Raw genomic sequence first — 19,730 nt, forward strand, 5'->3', positions numbered from 1 at the left:
CTTGCGATAACCTGACCACCTGAAGCTGATAGACTTGGCAAACCTCTGAGTATGGGATAGCCTCCAGGTGGTAATGTTAAAATCTGGAAGGCAGCCATCAGCTGGTGGTCTTGGAATCACAACTGCAACCTTAATTCTTGCTTATCCCTTCTTTTGTGTTGGTCAGGAATGACATAAATGTTTTGTACCATCTTCATGGGCTTTACATTTTTGAATTGGTGGAGGCTTTGTTCAGGTAATGAATCTCACTCAGGGCTTCTCCAATTTATTTCCTGTTTTTAGGTCTCTCTGTAATACTAAAATTCAGTTCTCGTTCCTTACTTCCATCACGCAAAGCAAAACTGGAATGAGAATCCTAAGCTGGCCCAGCACTGAGTGTGGAGGACCTTGTAGTGATGGGGCCTTGGAGAGGCTGGTTTTGCTTGCGGTGTTTGACACTGTGAATTCTTACCTGAGCGAAGCATCATCCAAACTCACCTACACCCAGCCTTCCCTCCGGCTGAGTGGATAGGTGTCTCCTGGAAAAGAGTGGGCAGAAGGTTACCAGCTCATGGCTCATCGCTGTAGGCATTTGGAGGTTCTCAACAGAATTCTGCTGTGTACAGGGAAAGTGTTTTTCTAACTAAACTTAGAGGTTCTGGCCACCTCCCTGAAGCTGTCTAGCCATCTTACCTAACTTGACTCCTGGGGAACCAGCAGCAGAGTGAAAGTAAACAAGGTCTGTCATGACATCAGGGAGAGAGGGAAGAGGAGAGCATCATGGCTTTGTAATCGGTGCTGAAGTCATGTAAAGCAGGAAAAAAAGGAAGAAAAAAGGAGCATAATTCAGACCTGTCTTGATTTAATGAGATTATTATGGAATAGACTGAGCCTGTTAGAATTTGCTGGAATAAAAGCAAAGGAAAAAGAAAAGAAAAAAGAAAAACCATCTATCAAATAAGAACTATATGTAAAAATTACATGAGGAGTCCAGAGTTTGCCTCAGATGCAATAATGGCCTCATTCTCTAGAGTGATAACATGACTGATTGTCCTTCATTGCTTCCTCCTAGAAAGAAGGGATGAAAAAGAAAAAGAGAGAATAGTAATACATCTCCTGTTTCTAATGCTGATATGCAATCCAAAGGAATTTGAGCCAACTTGGAGTGCTCTTTGGAACCAGCAGTAAAATTAATTAAGGAAGTTTGAGAGGGCTACGGATAGGAGGGATAATACAGAGAAGATTTCATTTAGCTTTGAAGAGGAGCCCTTCCTAAGCAAGTGTTTCACATTTGGGTAGAGTATGAAATTGCTAAATAATCCCCTTCTCTGTACATTTATTTTGGTTGCTCCCGATTGTTTGAAACAGAAGTGAGTTGAGGGGGAAGGTCTCACGCAAATTGTAGTGCTGTTATCTAGAGTGATGCATTTTCTTCCGTGTCTTCACTTTAATGACAATTCTTTTGCTTCTGGTACATACACTTACTTAAATGTCATGGAAAGAAGAGACAGTATTTTGGGGGATGCTCCTGGTAGGAATTTCTCTTCATCCTTATTTTTCTGTTTCTACTTCATTTATGAGTAAGGAATGAGCTGTGTCATGCCTGTGCCAAATCAAGAGCCCTATACTGCCCTATGTCCTCTTCAAGGACACGCCTCTTGCTTATGCTGCCTCAAGAACACCTGGGACACAGTGGGCATCCTTCCTTGAAAAGCAGAGTAGATTTCTAAGTAGATTTTGGGTTGTTTTTCTCTTTGCATGTGTCTTAATCAATGCTGGGGAAGAGAGTTTGTGCTTACAAGTTACCATCTGAACAACTTTATTGCATGAGTTTTACAGAGACCTTGGGAGAAAGGGAAGTCTCAAAGCTGAAAATGACCTTTTTGTCTAATCCTGTTTTCTCAATACTAACCAGGGCTTGCAAGTGTACAGGATTTGGCTGTACTCACACTTGCAAAAAGTTCAAACTGACCTTTTTCTGCAATCTGAAAATGCATGAAAGAAAAAAAACATTTTCTCCTAAAGAAATCATAGAAATATTTTGAAAATAAAGTCCCTGCAGAGTCTTTGAACTACAAACAAAATGGTGTTGCCAATCAAACTCCCCTGGTGTTTCTGAAAAAAATACAACCTTGATTTCAGTCAGAATAACTTTTCTTTTACATTATCTGCGTGGTCAATCCTAATAATTAAGACTTCAGGAATATTAAGCATAGCCATGGAAAAAGTGCTTGTCACCCACAGAAAATAGTAAAATAGAAAGCTCTTAGCAAAGGCTGCTGTAGAATCAGTTTAATTTGGACACAGAATTGCAGAGACCTCATGCAGACCTCACTTGGCAACTCTTTGTTTCTTCAGTCTTCTGTTTCTATCATTGCTATTTTTAGCCCCATCTGTAAAAATATGTTTTTGCCAAGGAGCAAAGGCAGGATAAATTGCAGAAAGCTTGTAAGCAAACAAAGAAATCACAAAGCTTACAGGACAGTCACAGTTGCAGTTTTGTTAAGCTGCTTCCCATTTGTTCCCTGACTTTGTGTTACCTATTTTGATCATAAGGCTGCCCAGACAAGAACTTGGTCTTTAAGCTTCTTTGTTTATGCTTAAAACCTGCAGCACATTGTTTGTACCTATGTAAATAAATTACTTACTCTTACAGGAGAAGATCTGCACTGTCCTACTCCAAGGAAAACTGGGAATATTTTGTTAAGTAATTTAGTGATAGCACTTTGCAAAAAGTGCTCCTATAATGGATGTGGGCAGCCTCAAGTTTTCAGCTCATAGTCTGTTCTTTCTGAGATGTATTGCCTCGGCACACTGCCACGCTGAGAGGTCAGTGTGGCCTGCAGGCAAGCCAGAAGCGATGTCTCATCTCTGGCCAGCTCAAATTGTTGAAATATAGAGATTTGTCAGCACCTTTCTCTGCAACCATGCTGGAGAGGTTTTACTGTCACTGAAATGTTTAGGGTAACAACCTGAGTGTCATCTGAATAAAAAATAGCTGGCTGTGGAGAGCAGCTACCAGTTGGGGTAGGACAGCTTTTGATTATTCAACAGAGGCATTTTTGTGCAGTTGAGTAGAACACCTGGCTGCTTGCTGTTGTTCCAGGTAGGTATGGATCTTCAGCAGTAAATCCTTTAGCATGTCTGCAGATGCTATGTCTTGGATAGTCACTGGGGATGATGTGGCACAGGTTAGCAGCATATAAGAGTTTGCCCAGAGGGGCGTTTTAGCCAGTGTGGTCCATTCTTGCAGCAGCTCTAATTTGTTCCAGCTGGTCACTGATTGTAAGATGATTTATCTTGAGTTACTGATGGTTAGTTAGCAGACGCCTTCTAATTGCTGTTTGTTGGTATGTATGTTCATGGTTTGATTGTACAGAATTATCCGTGAATGATGCTTTCTATTGGAATGCATTTCTCTGGGAGGTAATGTGAGTACTGCAGAGGTCTTCTGTGATGTAGGAAGTGTTGTGTATTTGTAGTGAGTGAGGTATAGGGCTTCAGCTCCTGTAGCTACTAACAGTACCATGTAAATGATTAAATGAACAGCAATTACTGTACTAAATATATGCAAATGAATTGTAGAATGGTAGCTGGGTGAGCCAGAAGGTTGGACTCCTTGAATTCAGTATAAAATGTAGCTGTGTGAGGTTTTAAATTTGTTTTGTTTTGAGGGTTTTTTTGTTTGTTTTGTCCTGGGTTTTTTTTTCATATCTTTTAATCTCCAGTAACCCCAGGAGCTACATAGAGTATTTTTGTACTGCATCTCATAACTTTAGCAAGTACTGCTTCACAGAAATGGAACAGTCAGGTGGGAAATTTCTGTCAGGGAAGTGCAAACCTTCTTCATCGCATGGGAAATGGGCAGTGGAAAATGCTTTCTATGTCTAATCAGACCTAACACGTGTAGCACCAGTGACGTGCTAATAAAAGTGTCAGGTCTTGGGACCAGTAATTTACACCCATGTTTTCAGATTCTCTGTACAAAAAAAAAAGAAACTCTCGTTGTAGATGAAAAATGATGTGTGAATCTGTAAGGCTAGGCTGAAAAGAAGCAGATGCTGACATTTCTAGAATTAATATTTTTGCCTAAAAGACGCATCTGTCATCAGTCTCCACTTTATAAAAGTGGAGGAGCACTTATCTAAATAAACATGGCAGCTGTTTTATATGATGGGTCTGTTTTTTAAATAGTAAGAAAATACTGTATCATTTTGAAAGGTATAGTGATCGTTAATATTAACTTACAATTACAATTTGGTGTGTGTAGCTATTCTCTGCTGTAGAATAATTTCAAATGACACTTCTTCACATAATCAGAGAACCACCCTGCATGAGTAGAGGGAAGGTTAATAACTGAAAGTGTGTGCAACTGAGAGGTCTGCAAATGCTGAAAACTTGCTGAGAAGAGAGTTCTGCATTGTAATCTCAGGAGCATGTTAAATAAAATTAAGAGTAGGGAAAAAAAGACAAGAGCTTTTGGAGAAGTAAATTGTCAAAGTTCTCTGCTTATGGATGATGGCTGCAATATAAGTAATTCACATTTTTTTCAATTTTTTTTTGCTTGGCCAATTAACATACCCTTTTCTAGTATTTCAACAAATCCTATGCATAAAAATGTATGTTTCTGTTTTCGATGAGAGTCTTTAATGAGTCACTGATTTAAAGACAATTTTACATAATTAGACAGGTACAAAGGAGACTTAACAAGGCCAAGGAGACACCTACACTTGCATCCAAACCCAGATTTTATTTGCTTTCTTATTTTCTCTTTGAGGGACTAATAATGGTTTTTGATGATGAGACAGTAAGCCAAGTATAAGGTTGCATTGCAGTTTGCATTTGCAATTGCACGTGGTGTGACCCCTTTCTTTCTTTAAGTGTTAATTATAAGTATTTTCTGAAATGTAAAATGCAGAAAGATGTGTGAGATCTGTGTGAGAAATCCCAGATGTGAAAAATCCTTCTTGGGGTACGTGCCCCTTTCACGTACTGGAAATGTACGTGGGTTCTGGAAATGTATCCCTTCTTTCTAGACAACCTCATGGTTCATACAGTTCTTTTAATTTTTGATTGCTCTGTACTTCTATTTTGAAGTGCTTTGGTTAGCAGGACATTATTGGAAAGGTAGGTACAAGTATTTCCACCTCTTCTGTCCGTGTTTTTGAGTGAAGCTGGCCTGAACATGGCCTATATATATGGCCTTGCAGAGTATTTGGGTATGGCCATCCACTTTGGGAATCTCATGAGCTTAGCTTGGAGACAAGTTCCAAGCCGGTTAGCTTGCTGTAATGGGGCTGACACAGACCAAGAAGAGCAGCAGGCCTTTAGGCAGGTGCCAAAAGGGCTGGCCAACCCAAAAATAAAGCCAGGTGTGGTGTGCTAGAAATGCCTGAATGGCATAATATGGCTGTAGATGCTTCACCATACCTAAGGTGTCTCTGAGAAAGTTGCCATTTACAGATGTTTTGCAGCCAATGAGAAGCTGTTATTTAGCAACAGGATCCCATCCATAAAGAACAGCTATAGCTAGATATGAACTTAATTGTGAAAAACTTGGAAGCAAAGACTTGGAATATCTGAATGTGTGTCATGATGGGGTGTAAAGGAGGAATGGATTTCTTAGGGTTTCATTCACCCTCTTCCCATGCATGTGCAGATTGCTTGCAAGCTAGGAATGAGAGGAAAACACCCTGTTATTCTTTTATCAGTCTTGCTAGCCAGGACTGGGAAATGTCAGCATTTGCTGCTCATGCTTCTGTAAGTCATTACCCCTGGAGGAAGGAGGAAGTGGCAGAGGAACTCTGACTTGTAAATGATTCCTAATCAAAATGCTTCCCAAGGCTGTTTGTGGAGAGCTGCAGATTCCTCAGCACCCCTTGCTCAGGCTTGTGTTTAAGACTAAAACATGTTTCTTTATGTTGATCCCAAGCCAGAGTGTGCCCTACCCTGGAGTAAAGCCAAGTTACATCTCTGGGGATGGACAGCTCTATGTAGTACAAAACAGTGGAATTCTGCACTGAAGTATTACAGATGTTGCTATAGATAGGTACCACTGGCTGAGTCTAATCTTATACCACTTCGGGTAAATTGAAGCTGCCCCCGTGACTACTTCACTGTAGGAACAGTTTCATAACCTACTGGTTTCATAAAAGTAGCCTAGTTTTCCTAAAACCTTATTTTCCAAGAAATCCTCTGAATGAGCTGCAGTTCACCTCTTTCTCACATGACATTTTAAAGTGCATTTTTAACTCATTTTGCTAAGAGCCCAGGACAAACAGGATCTCCTGTTAATGAAAACCTTTGATGGATGCATTAAGGAAGCAGAGTGTATGTAATCCTATATTTCCTGAGGTTACCTCACCAGTATACATGGAGCATTACATTTAAGGAGTGCAGATGCCTGTGTAAAGGTCTTGTAAAAAGCTAGAAGCAGTGTCACTGCTACTACTACAACAGTATGATTTATTTTATCGTGGATGTTCTTCAGATACCAACCAGTGTGCTATATCATCAGACCTTGAGGCAAGGTCCTCCATAAATTGTAGAAATAGCTGGTGAAGGATTATATCTCATTCTTTCCAATACCTCACTGCCCTGAATCACAGAAGGAGATTTGTTCTCTTTGCTTGTGAATGGAATGTGATGTGATGTGAACTATTCTGGTAGGTTTTGACCTAGTAACAACTCTTAAAAGTTAAGGTTTGTAGGTGCTGCTTCTAAATTGTGTGCTTTTTTTTTGCTCTTCCAAGAACAATCCTAATTGATTTTATTCATGGCCTTTTTTATACATTTGTATCCCAAAACTTGAAATTTCAAACCATTCCATGAAATGACATTCATATTGTCTATAAGAAAGTATCTACTGAATAGAAAGTCTTTACTTTGTATCTAAATGCCAGATGTCAGAATTTGGGCATTTGGAGATTTAATTCACTCAAGTCTTGCAATATATTCCTGCAGATAACTTAAGGGGAATTATTTAAAACTAATGCTCTAAGGCAAAGCTGTGCGGATACATCTGTAGAGTTTCTGGTTGTGACCAAGCATTTTAAAGAATGATGATGAAGTGAGAGTCAGAACTGTCACCTTTCTCAGGGCCACAATGGTGCTAGTATTCTGTGTGTGCAAGAAACACACTGGGGACACAGGAGGGATTTAATAACTGTATCTCTGTGAACAAACTGTTCAGAAGGAAAAGCTGTTCTCAGAAGGGAGGCCAGTACTGCACAGTAATGTGGGGGTGAAGGGTGTCGTCGATAGTTGCCAAAGTGTGGGGTTTATAGAAGTACCGTTTATTGTAGGATGTAGTAAGAAAAGCTTGTGAGGCACTATCACAAAGCTTATGCTGTAGAAAAAGAAGCCAAAATAAAGAGAAAAAAACCTCTTTGTGCAAGTTTATCTTATGAAAAGCGAATGACTAATATAAATACATTGTGGCAGTGGCTATCATTTTGCAGGCATTGAGTTAGGACTTTGAAACGTTATGCAAATGCACTGGTGGTGTATACACAACTGTACACCCACTGGACTGTGCTTCATGTGTTCTTGATGCCAATGAAAACAAAGCAGGCTCCAACTGATTCAGGGGAAAAGTCATGGCTGCAAGAAGCCAAGACCTGTTTTACAGAGCTACTGCTCTGCTTCTAATAGCTGAAGTTAGGAAAGTCCCTTGGATTTAACCTTAACTTTCTTATTATCTGGAAAAGGACACGAATAAGCTGAAGAAGCTTGTTGGTGGTTTTTAATAGTTTTTCTGGCCACAGACAGTTTCCAGCTTAGCATGTTTTATTGCAATTTTTCATAGAAACAGTTCTTTTTTGAAGAGAAATAAATAATCATGTGGCTCACAGCAAAGCTTCTGTAGTCACTGGAGACCTCTGGTGCAACAGCTAAATTAATCATGAATAGCTGAACTCCCTTCTGCAGTGGTGTGCCAGAATTGTTTCCTTGCCAATGTCTTTTCTTCCCATCTGCTGTCCCCAAAAAGCTGCAGCTCTTTACCCCCAAGGTGGTGAAGAGCACCCTTTCTGCAGTGTGCAGCTGCCTTCCTGACCCATTCCTGCCTAAGTGGCTGTCTTGCCTCATTTTTCACCATTGCCTGTGCAACTTCTGGGACTGCTGTTGAAAGTGCTGTCATCCAAAGTGGACTGAAAATCACTAGAAAACCCCCACTGGGTTACATGACCTTTGGGGCAGTGCTTGCCTACATCCTGCCTTAAAATCTACCTCTTCCACCTGGTGTATATATTCTAACCTCCAACCTTGGCTCTGTTTGAGTGTGCCCCGTGCAGCAGCTGGCAGGGAGATTAGAGGGGGAAGCATAGGCTGTATAAAGACATCTGGTTCATAAAAAACACCAATGTATGTGGAGGATAGGGACAGTGGTACCTGTGGTTGTGGCATTACTGTTATGTAGTTGCCTACTAAAAATGAGCTATTTTTAATTCCAGAAGGCTAAAGCCTTTTGATACAATTACCCAGCATGAACTTTATAAGGCACAGTGACAGCAATCAGTTTAATGAGACCTGCAGCAAGGAAGAGTTTGATTCGTAAGTGAATGAAATGGCAGCAAGGGATGGAGATGATGTGAAAGAATTCAGACTAGAGGAAAAGCTGGATTTGAGATGCTGGCCAGTCATCGCCATATGGAAAGCAAGAACTAACCAGCTATTTAACATCAAGGCATTAAGTGTAGTTGGTAAATTTAAGAAAATTAAGGTAACTTTTTAAATAGTCTCTCACTGGGAAAAAAACCCAAAACATGGAAAGTGTTGATCTGTTGTTGGAAATAGTGCCTGGGATAATTAGACAGTCCACGAAGGTGCTTGTGGTGCAGTGTGAATCCAGACATCTCTGAGTTTTTGAGACATACTGTTTCTGTTGGATTTTTTTTTCCCTTAACTTACAATCAACTAGCAGCAGAAGAAATAGATTACATTGTTGGAAGCTCTGCCTTCTGGATGAAACTTCAGAGACATTAAAAACTACCTAATGAAAGACAGAATAATTTGTGGGATACATTACTTCTGCTTGCAGGAGAGATTTGTTGAGAGAAACAGACCTAACCTGGGCAAAAGCCTCAGCTGTTGAACTGTCCAGGAGAAGGATCAATAAAATAATGTCTCTCACAGCAGAACAAATACATGGGCTGCATCTGAAAGCATCCAGGACTTAGGATAATTGATGGCCAGTCTGGGATGCAGGTACCATGAATCCTTTTAGGTACTGGGAGTGAAAAAGCCAACACAGGAATGGCATGAAGAGAAACGCCTCATCTCATGGGAGAAGTGCATTAGGTATGGGACACTGTGCCTGTTAACCTAGGAATAGAGATTATGTTCCCAGAACAGCAGAAGCAGCAAAGCTCTGTTTCTATAGATGAATGACTTGATCTGTCCTGTCTGCAAAAATCTGTGTTTTTTCCCAGCACCACCGTGGCACAAGCATTCACTGAATGAAAGGCAGAAGGTCTGGGAGATGCTGGCTGGAAGGCCAGCTGCTGCCAACCACTGTAGGATGCTTTCTGGAGTTCCTACTAAGAAAGAATTCAGAGGCTCTCTATTCTCCACAGGAGTCTGACTTTGGAAAAAAACAACTTGTAGGAACTTAATGTTCTTGAGATCATACTGTAATTTTGATTTTTGCTGTTTTGTCTCTATATACCTTTTTCAGAGTAGTCCCTTGATCATTTGTGACTGGAGCTAGTCAGTGATTCACAAACTACAGATGTCCCTGGTTTCCGCCTCCTTAAGCCTTCTTTCCTTAGGAAATCAGCCTGAAAGGGAGAAAGTATGCACCACAATTAAACCTTTCAGGGCTTCCAAGAGAAGGGGGACAGGGATTTACAGCATCACTTTGAACAGAGCCAAGAGCTCAGTGTGGAAGCCCTAGAGGGGAGAGAGCTGCTGCCTGTTCAGCTGTGTGACTTTGCAAGTAGGCTATTGGGTCAGCAAATGATTCGATTTCAGCTGGGTTGTAAAGCCAGATGCAATATCATCCCAGCAACCCTTCTGCACAGTGCTATTAGACTGGAGAAATGTGGCCAAGTGCTGGTTGCACTGTCCCCCAGCTGAGAGCAGAGTGCTTTCAGCACTCACCACTGTGACCTCCTCCAAGGAACCCTTCTGCAGTTCCAGCAATTGTGAAATTTAGGACCAGTGTCTCTGCCTGTGCATACCTTAAAGGAAGTTACTGTGCAGCCTATAATTTCATGTTCCAGAATGGTCCATTTCACCCAAGGCAGCAATTACCCTGGTCTTCCACCTCCTCCCACAGGACACTCAGTGCAACTCATGTTTTTGTGAAACTTGAAAGAAGCAGGACCAGCAGTTCCCTGACAGTCTGATTTCAAAGTGGAGAGCTATATCCCAGAAGAGCATACTTCAATCCCTGGGAGGATGCTGGGATATTTCAGCAAACACAGAGCAGCCCACTTCCCTCTTCAAAAGAGAAATCTTTTCATCTAGTGCATCCCAGGAACAGTGGATCTTGCAAACTGGAATGGATGGCAAGACTGGATAGACCTGGCACCTTCATGTCACTTTGTACACACTGGTTAACATAACACATAATTTGGAACAGATAACAGTATTTAGAGCCCTCATTCTATCCTAAATTACTAACTAATGAATTAATGCAGTTATTCCTTCAGCAGATGCATGCAACCATATACTCAGTAACTTCCAAAAGAGGGAGACATTTTGGTTCTTGGTTTTAGGTCAAGATCTTCTAACTCTGTGACACTTTGCAACTACACTTGCTATTTGCTAAGAACTCAGGGACATGAATTTACATTAGTTGGAGACAATTAGTCAGACTTTTTTGTTATTGCAGCTTGTTGATGACACAGACTGTATACCTAACAAGTTATATCGTAAGGGAACATATAGAAGGAGAGGTGGTGGAAGACAAATTTTTACCTGCTAGAAACTGGTGGAATTTTTTATGCTTCTTTTTCTATGTCAAGGAATGCCCTTGCATCAAACAGAGATTAAAAATTTAAGTAATTTCAAGAACTGTGCCTTTGATTTGCTCCAGAGTTGGTTTAGTAATTTATTTCACAAGAATCTTTTATCTTACCATATCTAATCTGTATAGATTTGTAGGTGATTTTTAAGACATTTAAGAATATTTATTTATATCCACATTAATCTGTATGACCTGGTATTAAAATATATGTGAGCTCTGTAGAGTATTTGCTTCACACACAGTTCTTACAACACCACTTTATACTGTCAACAGGGCCACTTTCTAAAGCCTTCCCATAGGACTGATATTGCAGAAAATAGGGTTTGAGATCTAGATTCAAAGTTTAAAAATCTGGCACATACAAGACAGTATAAATACCTGCTGTTTTGAATTGAAACTCAAGATCTCCCTATTATGAATTTTATCCAACATTTTCTAGAGAGGGATTTTAAAAATCCTAATCTAGACAATAGATCAGGCTGGAGGGATGTGGGAAGCTCTGGCTTGTCTGTCTGATGTGCTGATTGCTTTTATGGTGAGAACTGTATCACTACTTTGTGCATTTCCAAAAGATCTTCATCCTGTGACCCTTCCTGGGAACTCTGACTGTGCATGACATGGCTGTTTCAGGCACCCTGACATACTGTGTAGGGGTAAAGTTATTTCCAGAGGCTGTCCACCCCATGCTGCACCAGCATTCTTGTAAGAAGTGGACTGTCTTTCTTCTGATTAGGGAAGAGAACACCTTTCCAGATTAAATTTCCAGATTAAACCCATGCTCTAAGTCGAGTATCCTCTCCTTATTGTGCCCGAAATCTACTTACAGGGCATATCAGGGACTGTAATCTGATTGTAAAATCAAAGTATGGGTTTTCAGGGCACATGATTCCAGAGGCATTTTGGAGATGCTTGCATAGTACATGTTGCTATCCTGGTTTAATTTTTTAGTATATGTTTGGGAGGTAGTCAAAGTCTTTGTTGTCACAGAGTAGTTAATAAGTCAGAGCTTCTGGGGGCCACCAGGTATATGCAAGCCAACACACCATCCAGTTCACCTAGGAAGCCCTATACATATCCGCCAATGTGCTGTAATGAAACAAATTCTGGAATTCCTTAATATTTTATTAATTCCAGAATGGTAATACTCATTGTTAACTGACTCTTAAATAATATGTCCATCTCTTTATTGGTATATGTCTATTTATTGCCTTTTTGCTTTTGTTGTCACAGAAATGATATTTCTTATTATGTTCATAGTGACTGTAGTTACTTGCACTGGGGCAGAGTAGTTGAAGACAAACAGTCACACAGTTGTGTGTTTATTTGGCTTCTCTTTCCACTGGCATGGGGCAGACTTGCTCAGTAGTGACCCTGTTGAACTTTCAAAGTTTTTTTTTCGTGCTGGTGGCGTAAAATCTTTCTTCATAGCTGGAGACAGCCTTGAACATCTGTCTTAGTTCTTACAACAACCCTGCTGAGTCTACAGTGTGTGTCTCTGACCTTGCTCTTAATGTCTGGAATATGTATCCCAGAGTTGAGAGAAATGTTATTTTGATATTTCCTTTTTTTTTTCCCTGAAAGGATAGGCTCACTAGTTGCAAATGAAACTTTTCACACTTCTAGAATGAAAGTTAAAAATTAATGTGCATCCATTGAATTGTAATGCCAGTCACCACTTAGACTAAATATTCTGTAAAGTCAATGGAAATTTTAGTTCTGTTAGAGGATGAGCAGTCATTCAAGTGCAAGGTGAACATAGGGCAAAACTAAGGAAGAATCTTTTTAGATGATTTATAGCTTTACTAAAGCACAGAGATGAAACCTGAAAGTCAAATAGAAAATGAGATAGCCACAAGAAACCTGTTTCTTGATAATACTGATGTTAACCTTTAACTTCAAATAACATGTATGTAAAATATTGTTAAGTTTAGACATGCTCATTAACAGTAGCAAACAAATTGGGTGTGTGGAAATCTCTGTCCTACTGGGATTTCATGAGCTCTTTAAAAATCTGCTAAAGACAAGCTGTGGTGGTGGTCACTTTCTTGCCCTCATGGTAGATGAACTTGAAGGTTTTCAGGGATTAATTACAAGAGACTCCTAACCTGCAGACATTTTTCTGCAGACATTTTTTTCTCTGTCTATCTCAGCACACAGGCTGTGCACCAGACATGTGCCCTAAACCAGGACACCTACCCAGAAACTGCCCCTTTGTCCTTCATCCAGTGTCTCCAGCAGTTGGTCATAGTCTGGATGGGTGTGTCAACACTGCCAAGGTGTCCTTATTGAACAGCAAAATATCATAATTGAGGTAGGAGCTGAGCAGAAGTGAATGGATGGCTAGATGGACCAGCTCCATGCTTTCATTTAAATAAGGATTTGTTATCTGTCTTTCTCAAAGATGGAGCTCTCGCGGGAGCGTTAGAAAGTACTGTTTCATCTCCCTCTCTCTTCTGTCTCTTGAGAAAAGTGCTTAGACAAGATGAAACCTCAGTCCACACCACCTGCTGAACTGATGCTTCAGAGCCTTTTGGTTTATCTTGCAGATATGAGGTGGCAGCAGGAGGTACAGTATTTTTATTTATCTACAAGGCGGAAAGTGAATATTTTCTTTGTAGACAATAGATTTCTTACAAAATCTGTTACCTCCAGAAAACTCTGAGCTGCAGCAGCCTCCTCTGATTAAGGTTTCAGGTTAACTATTGCTCAAGGATTTATTTGCCTTGATCTTGAATAGCATTTCTCACAGGAAGCAGATGTCACTTGTACTTTATTGGTCTGTGCTGGCTTCCAATTCAGGTTTGGTTTTACTGGAATAACTGGAGGGTTTTCCTCCTGACCTGGAGCATTTGGGCTGCCTGGGAGATATCATGCAAGGAAATGTGAGCTAAAAGATGTAGATGCAATTGAGAAATGGAAGAGGAAAGGTGTTGTAATCCTAGCTTAAGTTGTCCAAAGCCAATCTTCTTACTCTCCAGAGTTATTTTTTCTATTGATTTTTGGTATTTTTGTTGAACTTTTGTTGCACTCATTTTTTTTCCTACCCATCTCTAGTCCATGCAATTTAAAACACTGGCTGCATCAGCTGCTTTGAAAACAGGTATTCTGAATGCTTTGTGAGTCTTGAATTACGATGACTGAGAGTTTTAAGAAAATAGAAATATTTTGTGTGTTTTAACATTTAGTAAGTGCCCAGTTAATTACCTCTCTAAGTTCTTTAGGGCAGGTAGAATTATTCTTACTTTAAATGGTACACGTTGTTTGTTTCAGACTGTTTTTGAACTTGCACTTGAATGAAACTGAAGCCTGGGAGAACCTACCTGGGACAGCAGCAAGTTAGAAAATAGTTTGGCGTTAAAAAGCAGCATTCCAGCTGGAAGCAGGAGTAGCACTGAGGTGAAGAGACAGGTGGAACTAGTCTTAATTTGCACAGAGGAGACAGTACAAAAAGTAAGGCAGGAGCTATAAACAAAAGGCTAAAGTGAGAAAATATTCATTATCCATGGCATTTTGTATTTATGAAGATACCTATTCAAGAGGCTACAAAGGCAACATCTCAATAGCATGCTAAGCTTGAGCTTTGATTCCTTCTGTCAGTGAAGCAAAACTCCATGGCAGCTCTGCAGAGCCATAGCTTATGTGAGTATTAAATGCAGCAGCAAGATTGCAAGAATGGACCTGTGCCTACCACATGTTGAAGTATTGCTTTATCTTCACAGAATCATAGAATAGCTTGGGTTAAAAGAGACTTTAAAGATTATCTAGGTACAATCCCCCTGCTGTGTGCAGGGGAACTTTTCACTAGACCAGGTTGCTCCATGCTCCATCCAGCCTGGCTCTAAATGCTTGCAGGAATGGAGTACCCACCACTTCTCCCGGCAACCTGTTCCAGTGTCTCACCACACTCTCAGTAAAGACTTTCTTCCTAATACCCAATCTAAGCCTACTCTCAGTTTAAAGCCATTTCTCCTTCTCCTATTGCTAGCTGCTCTTCTAAACAGTCTCTCTCCATCTTTTCTCGTAGGCTCCCTTCTGGTACTCGAAGGTTGCAATTAGGTCACCTTGAATCCTTCTCTTTTCCAGGCTGAACGGTCCCAGTTCCCTCAGCCTTTCCTCATTATCTTCCATGGATATATCCCTGATCCTGTTACCAGTCTGGCTGAGACATCCATGCCCTGCTTTCCCTTTTGCTGAATTGTCACCGAAGTTTGAACTTTGGCTTCTTGTAGCCTTTTTCCCTGGGTGAATCACAGCACAACTTCAGAGAGCCCTTCTTTGCTTTTTTCCTTTCATTCTGCACCTGTGTCTCTTCTCACAGAGCTATTCCCTGAGCATACTAAAGAACATCACTAAAGAATTAATTTAGTTTTGTCAAGTTTCTGGTCTGACCCTTAATTTAGAGCAGTCGTTTCAGTCTACAATAAGGTCTGTGTTTCTGCATGCTGCAGTGAAAGAATTACGAGCAGTCCTCAGCCATGTGCACTCAGGATGCTTTGGTAGCCCCATGGGACAGGTAGACTTCAGTGCCTGAAAACTTATTATAGAACAGGGGTACAGTCAGTATGTTGTTTTCTGTGCAACAGTGGGTCTGCCTATATGTAAAAGCTTTTACATGATTCACTGAGGCCATTAGGAGTGGAGTGGTATGCCATCATTTCAGGCACGGAGCTCTTCAAAATGAACGGCTTTTTCCATCTCTCCCCAGGGAGCCCCGAGAGCCATTCAGCATGTAGGTTGGAGGAGACTGTTTGTAAGCCTTCAATCACAGCATCAGGAACCCAAAGCTTATTGCTGGGATGAGCCTGCAGCTCTGAGTGATAAATAAAGCAAGACAGCTAGATGAAAAAACCTGACTTGCTGAGAAAAAGGTGGACTGATTTTTAAAGTTTGGCAGCCTGGACCTCTCATAAGCATATGGAACACATGTTGGTAGAGGGTCTAGAGCTAAACAGTATTCTGAAAGCGTGATGAAGTAATCAGGCAACAGAGCAGAATGAGAAATAAGATCTCTTTAACTGACTCAATTTTCAATATATTTTCTATGCTTTTGTCTTTGCCTCTGTTTATGACACAGCAGGATATATCCAGTCTAGTTTGCTTTTTTTTTTTTCTTTTCTTTTGTTTTTTCCTCATTCATTCCCAGAATTTCATATACCCACTTGGTTTTCAGTCCTCTGAAGAAAGCAGACCTTCTGGGTTTGTATAGTTGGACTTGGAAACTAACAAGAATGTTCTTTCTTAAGTGATTTCGCCTTACTTGGCTTCTGAGGTCACAGACATAGGGGAAGAACACCTGCTCTCATCTTGCTTCAGCACTTAATCCCTGTCCCAGACAAGCCTAGAAGGGCACGACACAGGAGATGAAGAATAATATAAAAAATTGCTCAATAACTTTTTGGAACATCCGGAAATGTTCATGGATAATGATTTTATTTTCCCTGGTTTTATCATATCCACACCAAGAAATAAGATAGAAAAACACTGTTTCTTCAATTACTACATTCATTGTTTGAGAGATTGAAAAAAGTATGGATAATCCAAGGTCTCTGCAAGCAATATAGAAACTCTTGAAGGACAGTTGTACATGTCCTGTATGTCTGATGCAAGCAGAAATTTCTGTTGGCAAATACTGCTTTGGTAAGGCTTTTCAAGACCTTGTTGCCTCTGTGTGTGTGTGTGTGTGTGTGTGTGTGTGCGCGCTCGTGCACACACATTTGCTTGATGTTTTGTTTTAATTTCTTTCTAATGGAGCCTATTTTCCTTCAGGGTGGCAGGACACAGTGTATCCAAGAAGTCTGCCCCATTCTCTCATGTCCCCAGCACCTCAGTCACATTCCTGCTGGACAGTGCTGCCCCAAATGCTTAGGTGAGTGTTTTTTCCCTTAGGAATTTTGTAATTTATACAATATGTTTGTGCATAATGTATTTTAGACTAGTATTTCACAGTACTGGTAAATTCCAGGAGGTGAAAGAGACTCTATTGCTCAGAGTTTATAATCCACAGATTTTGAACAGGTACTCTGAATGGTCAGTGTTAGGCTTGTGGTTAAGCAAGCAGCTGCAGAAGAGCATTTGAACACAGACCAGTTGCCTTGCTTAAAAGAAAAAAATAGCGATGCTTCCCACCTTCATCATATATTTTACAAAGGAGGTTGAGCTGGAGGAAATGTTCCTTTGGAGTTTGCCACAAGAAAAAGGCCTCATCATCTCATATTATTGCTTGAGTGAGCATTTGCATTTTTGGTTTTTGAGGAAATGCAGGTCAGAGGAAACTTCTGAACTGACATTGCATTTTTAGAAACTGTTGTCAGAGAGGCCATGGATCCAGGAGTCCATCTCATGATAGCCTTCTTAAGGTGGAATCACACTGTCATCCAGGAATATTTTCAATTACATCTTTCCAACACATTTTAAAGGTGTGAGTCATAGGCCTCTAAGAAGGGTTGGTTCTTCCAGGACATGACAAGCTAGGCAGTGCAAAATAAGGCACTGCCTTGTGCTCTTACTATGTCCACAGATCCCACAGGTTAACATTCCATCTATTTCTTAAACAAGGAGCGCTTACATCCTACCAAGTAAATTGACTTTAGTTTGGTCTATAACTAGGGTTATAACTAGGTTTGGAAAATTTCAGAGCTAATTACTTCCAGTCCTTCAATGGAAACTTTTTGTAATTTTGACTATATTTTTATCTGAAATCTCTTAACAGGTCTAGGTTAGAGATACAGAGATGTCTGGCCTTGGAGCCAGCAAAGCTATGTAGAGTACCAGGTTCTGGTAATACTTTACATTTTTGACTGCTTGAAACAAACCTGAATTTATTTATTTGCTAATTGAGAAGTGCTTCAGGTAAATAAATATCGGCCTGGAACATTCAACCACAGTACCAGAGAGTAATGCAGTAGAGGAATGAAATGGAGAGGAGAACAGTCCAAGCGCTGAGCTTCTCTTTTGGCTGCGAACATTTTTCCTTTCCTTCTGAAAACTCCCCTTGTCCTGTCCTCCCCATGCTTTTCCTGACTGAACTTTCACCTCCTTGAACTAGGCATTCTAAATGCAGCTTTAATTTTTGACTGCTTCAAGGGAATCTTTCTACAATTTCTTTTTTCCCTTCTTAGAATGTAAACAAATTCAGTAATAATAATGTATTTCATTTTATGTAGTTTTTACTCTAAAGCATTTCATATACCTGGGAATAGATTATGTCTACTTACAAGGAAGTGTTAAAAGTTCTGGTGGGGAGGTAAAGCCAAGGGATGAGTAACACACTGCATGGCAGTTGGGAAAGAGAAAAATTTCCAGGGATGCTGAGGCATGGTTTTTAAAGTATCATATGAAGGACCTCCCTGCAATTGAATTCCTGATACTCAGCAGACATAGCTTAGAAGAATGCTGTGGAGTCTACTGGGACTTGAATTATTAGTTTAACTAGTGGTTATGAGCCAGCAAAGACAATCATTAAGCCAATATCTTCATCACCACATCTTTTAAAGTGGTGTCTCCTTTGACAGTGGTTTTTAACCAACTATTTGAACTGGGTAGGCCACCTGGGATTGTGCTGAGCAGTTTGCAAGGCATGGCGACATAGTGTGGGAGAGAACTGGACTTTTGTTCATTTGCTGACACAAGCTCTGCAATTGAAGTCCTGGCCCCACAGTGAGCAGCAGAAGTGTTGTTACAGGCAGGACTGCGGCATGGCTTTGCCCCTAAGTAGTGCATGGATATAGAGCAGTTCCTTTTAGGACTACTGAGCATCCTCAACTGATTCCTTATGTCAGTCCTGCAAGATAAATAAAACTCTTTGAGAAAGACACGCATCCTGTGAAAGAAGGCTGGCTATGCAATCACAGGTTAATTCCAAGCAGCTAATTTGCAGGAGAGGGATGTTTAAATTGTGTCTAACAGAACAAAAGCAATTATTTAATAACTTTTGTTTAACATTCAATTTGTAAAAACTGAAGGCAAATCCAATGGATTTTGCTGTATGCTTATCCTTTTGTTCACTTATATCTGAGAGGAAAATGGAACTTTTTTTTTAAAGATGCTCTACATTTATCAAGAATTATTGAAAAAGGAAGGAATTACAGTGTGCCAAGACCTGATGGTTTGAAAGCTAAAATATTGGCCTAGTATTTAGCACTTTTAATATGTACTTTGAGTGGGAATTCCCTACCTTGGATTTGATGCCTATTAAACATTAGACGTCAGAAATTATAAGGTGGGAGAGTGACAACCACGCATGAAAGTACTTATTAGTTACCCGCCTCCAACAGTAAACAGGGAAATTCAAAAGTAGGAAAGTAAGTATAGTGTTTTTGTGAAGAGCCCATGTGTATGTATTATAATAGTCATTTTATAAAAATAACTTACTGAGAAAGAAGCTGAGGAATAAGAGAAGCTTACAGGAGTGCAAACTGTGTTGTAACTTGGGTCTGAAAGTATTTGCAGGATTGCATGACTTCCGGAAGGATTTGATTTTGGTGCTGCCTTCCTTGTATAGTGCCCCAAACCCTTGTATCACTGTCATTAAACCCAAGTAATTTTCAGATTATGGAAACTAAATATCTTGTGTTCATTCTGCTCATAAACGACGCAAATTCCTATATTTCTTGCCGTCTTGCATGAACACATGGTACACCAAGCTATCTTAATGAGACTGGACAACACCTGTGATTTTTTCTGGATCAGTGTCACTGAGTTGATTTAGCTTGGCTGCTGTGAGCCCCTGAGGCAGATATGCTAAAAGAAGTTTAGACTGCTTTATTTGATAAGTTATTGC

At 40.3% G+C, this 19,730-nt stretch overlaps 1 protein-coding gene across 5 annotated transcripts in view; it reads left to right on the forward strand.

Annotated features, from left to right (window-relative positions):
• Positions 1–19,730, forward strand: part of BMPER (BMP binding endothelial regulator) — a 149,270-nt gene that overhangs the window by 57,408 nt on the left and 72,132 nt on the right. For all 5 annotated transcript variants that reach the window (XM_058833477.1, XM_058833475.1, XM_058833479.1 and 2 more), the window contains one exon: positions 16,718–16,817. In XM_058833477.1, coding sequence (XP_058689460.1) covers positions 16,718–16,817 — 100 coding nt within the window. The remainder of the gene's footprint in view (positions 1–16,717; positions 16,818–19,730) is intronic.

This window comes from Poecile atricapillus, chromosome 2 (assembly GCF_030490865.1).
Source record: "Poecile atricapillus isolate bPoeAtr1 chromosome 2, bPoeAtr1.hap1, whole genome shotgun sequence".
Taxonomy (NCBI): Eukaryota; Metazoa; Chordata; class Aves; order Passeriformes; family Paridae; genus Poecile; species Poecile atricapillus.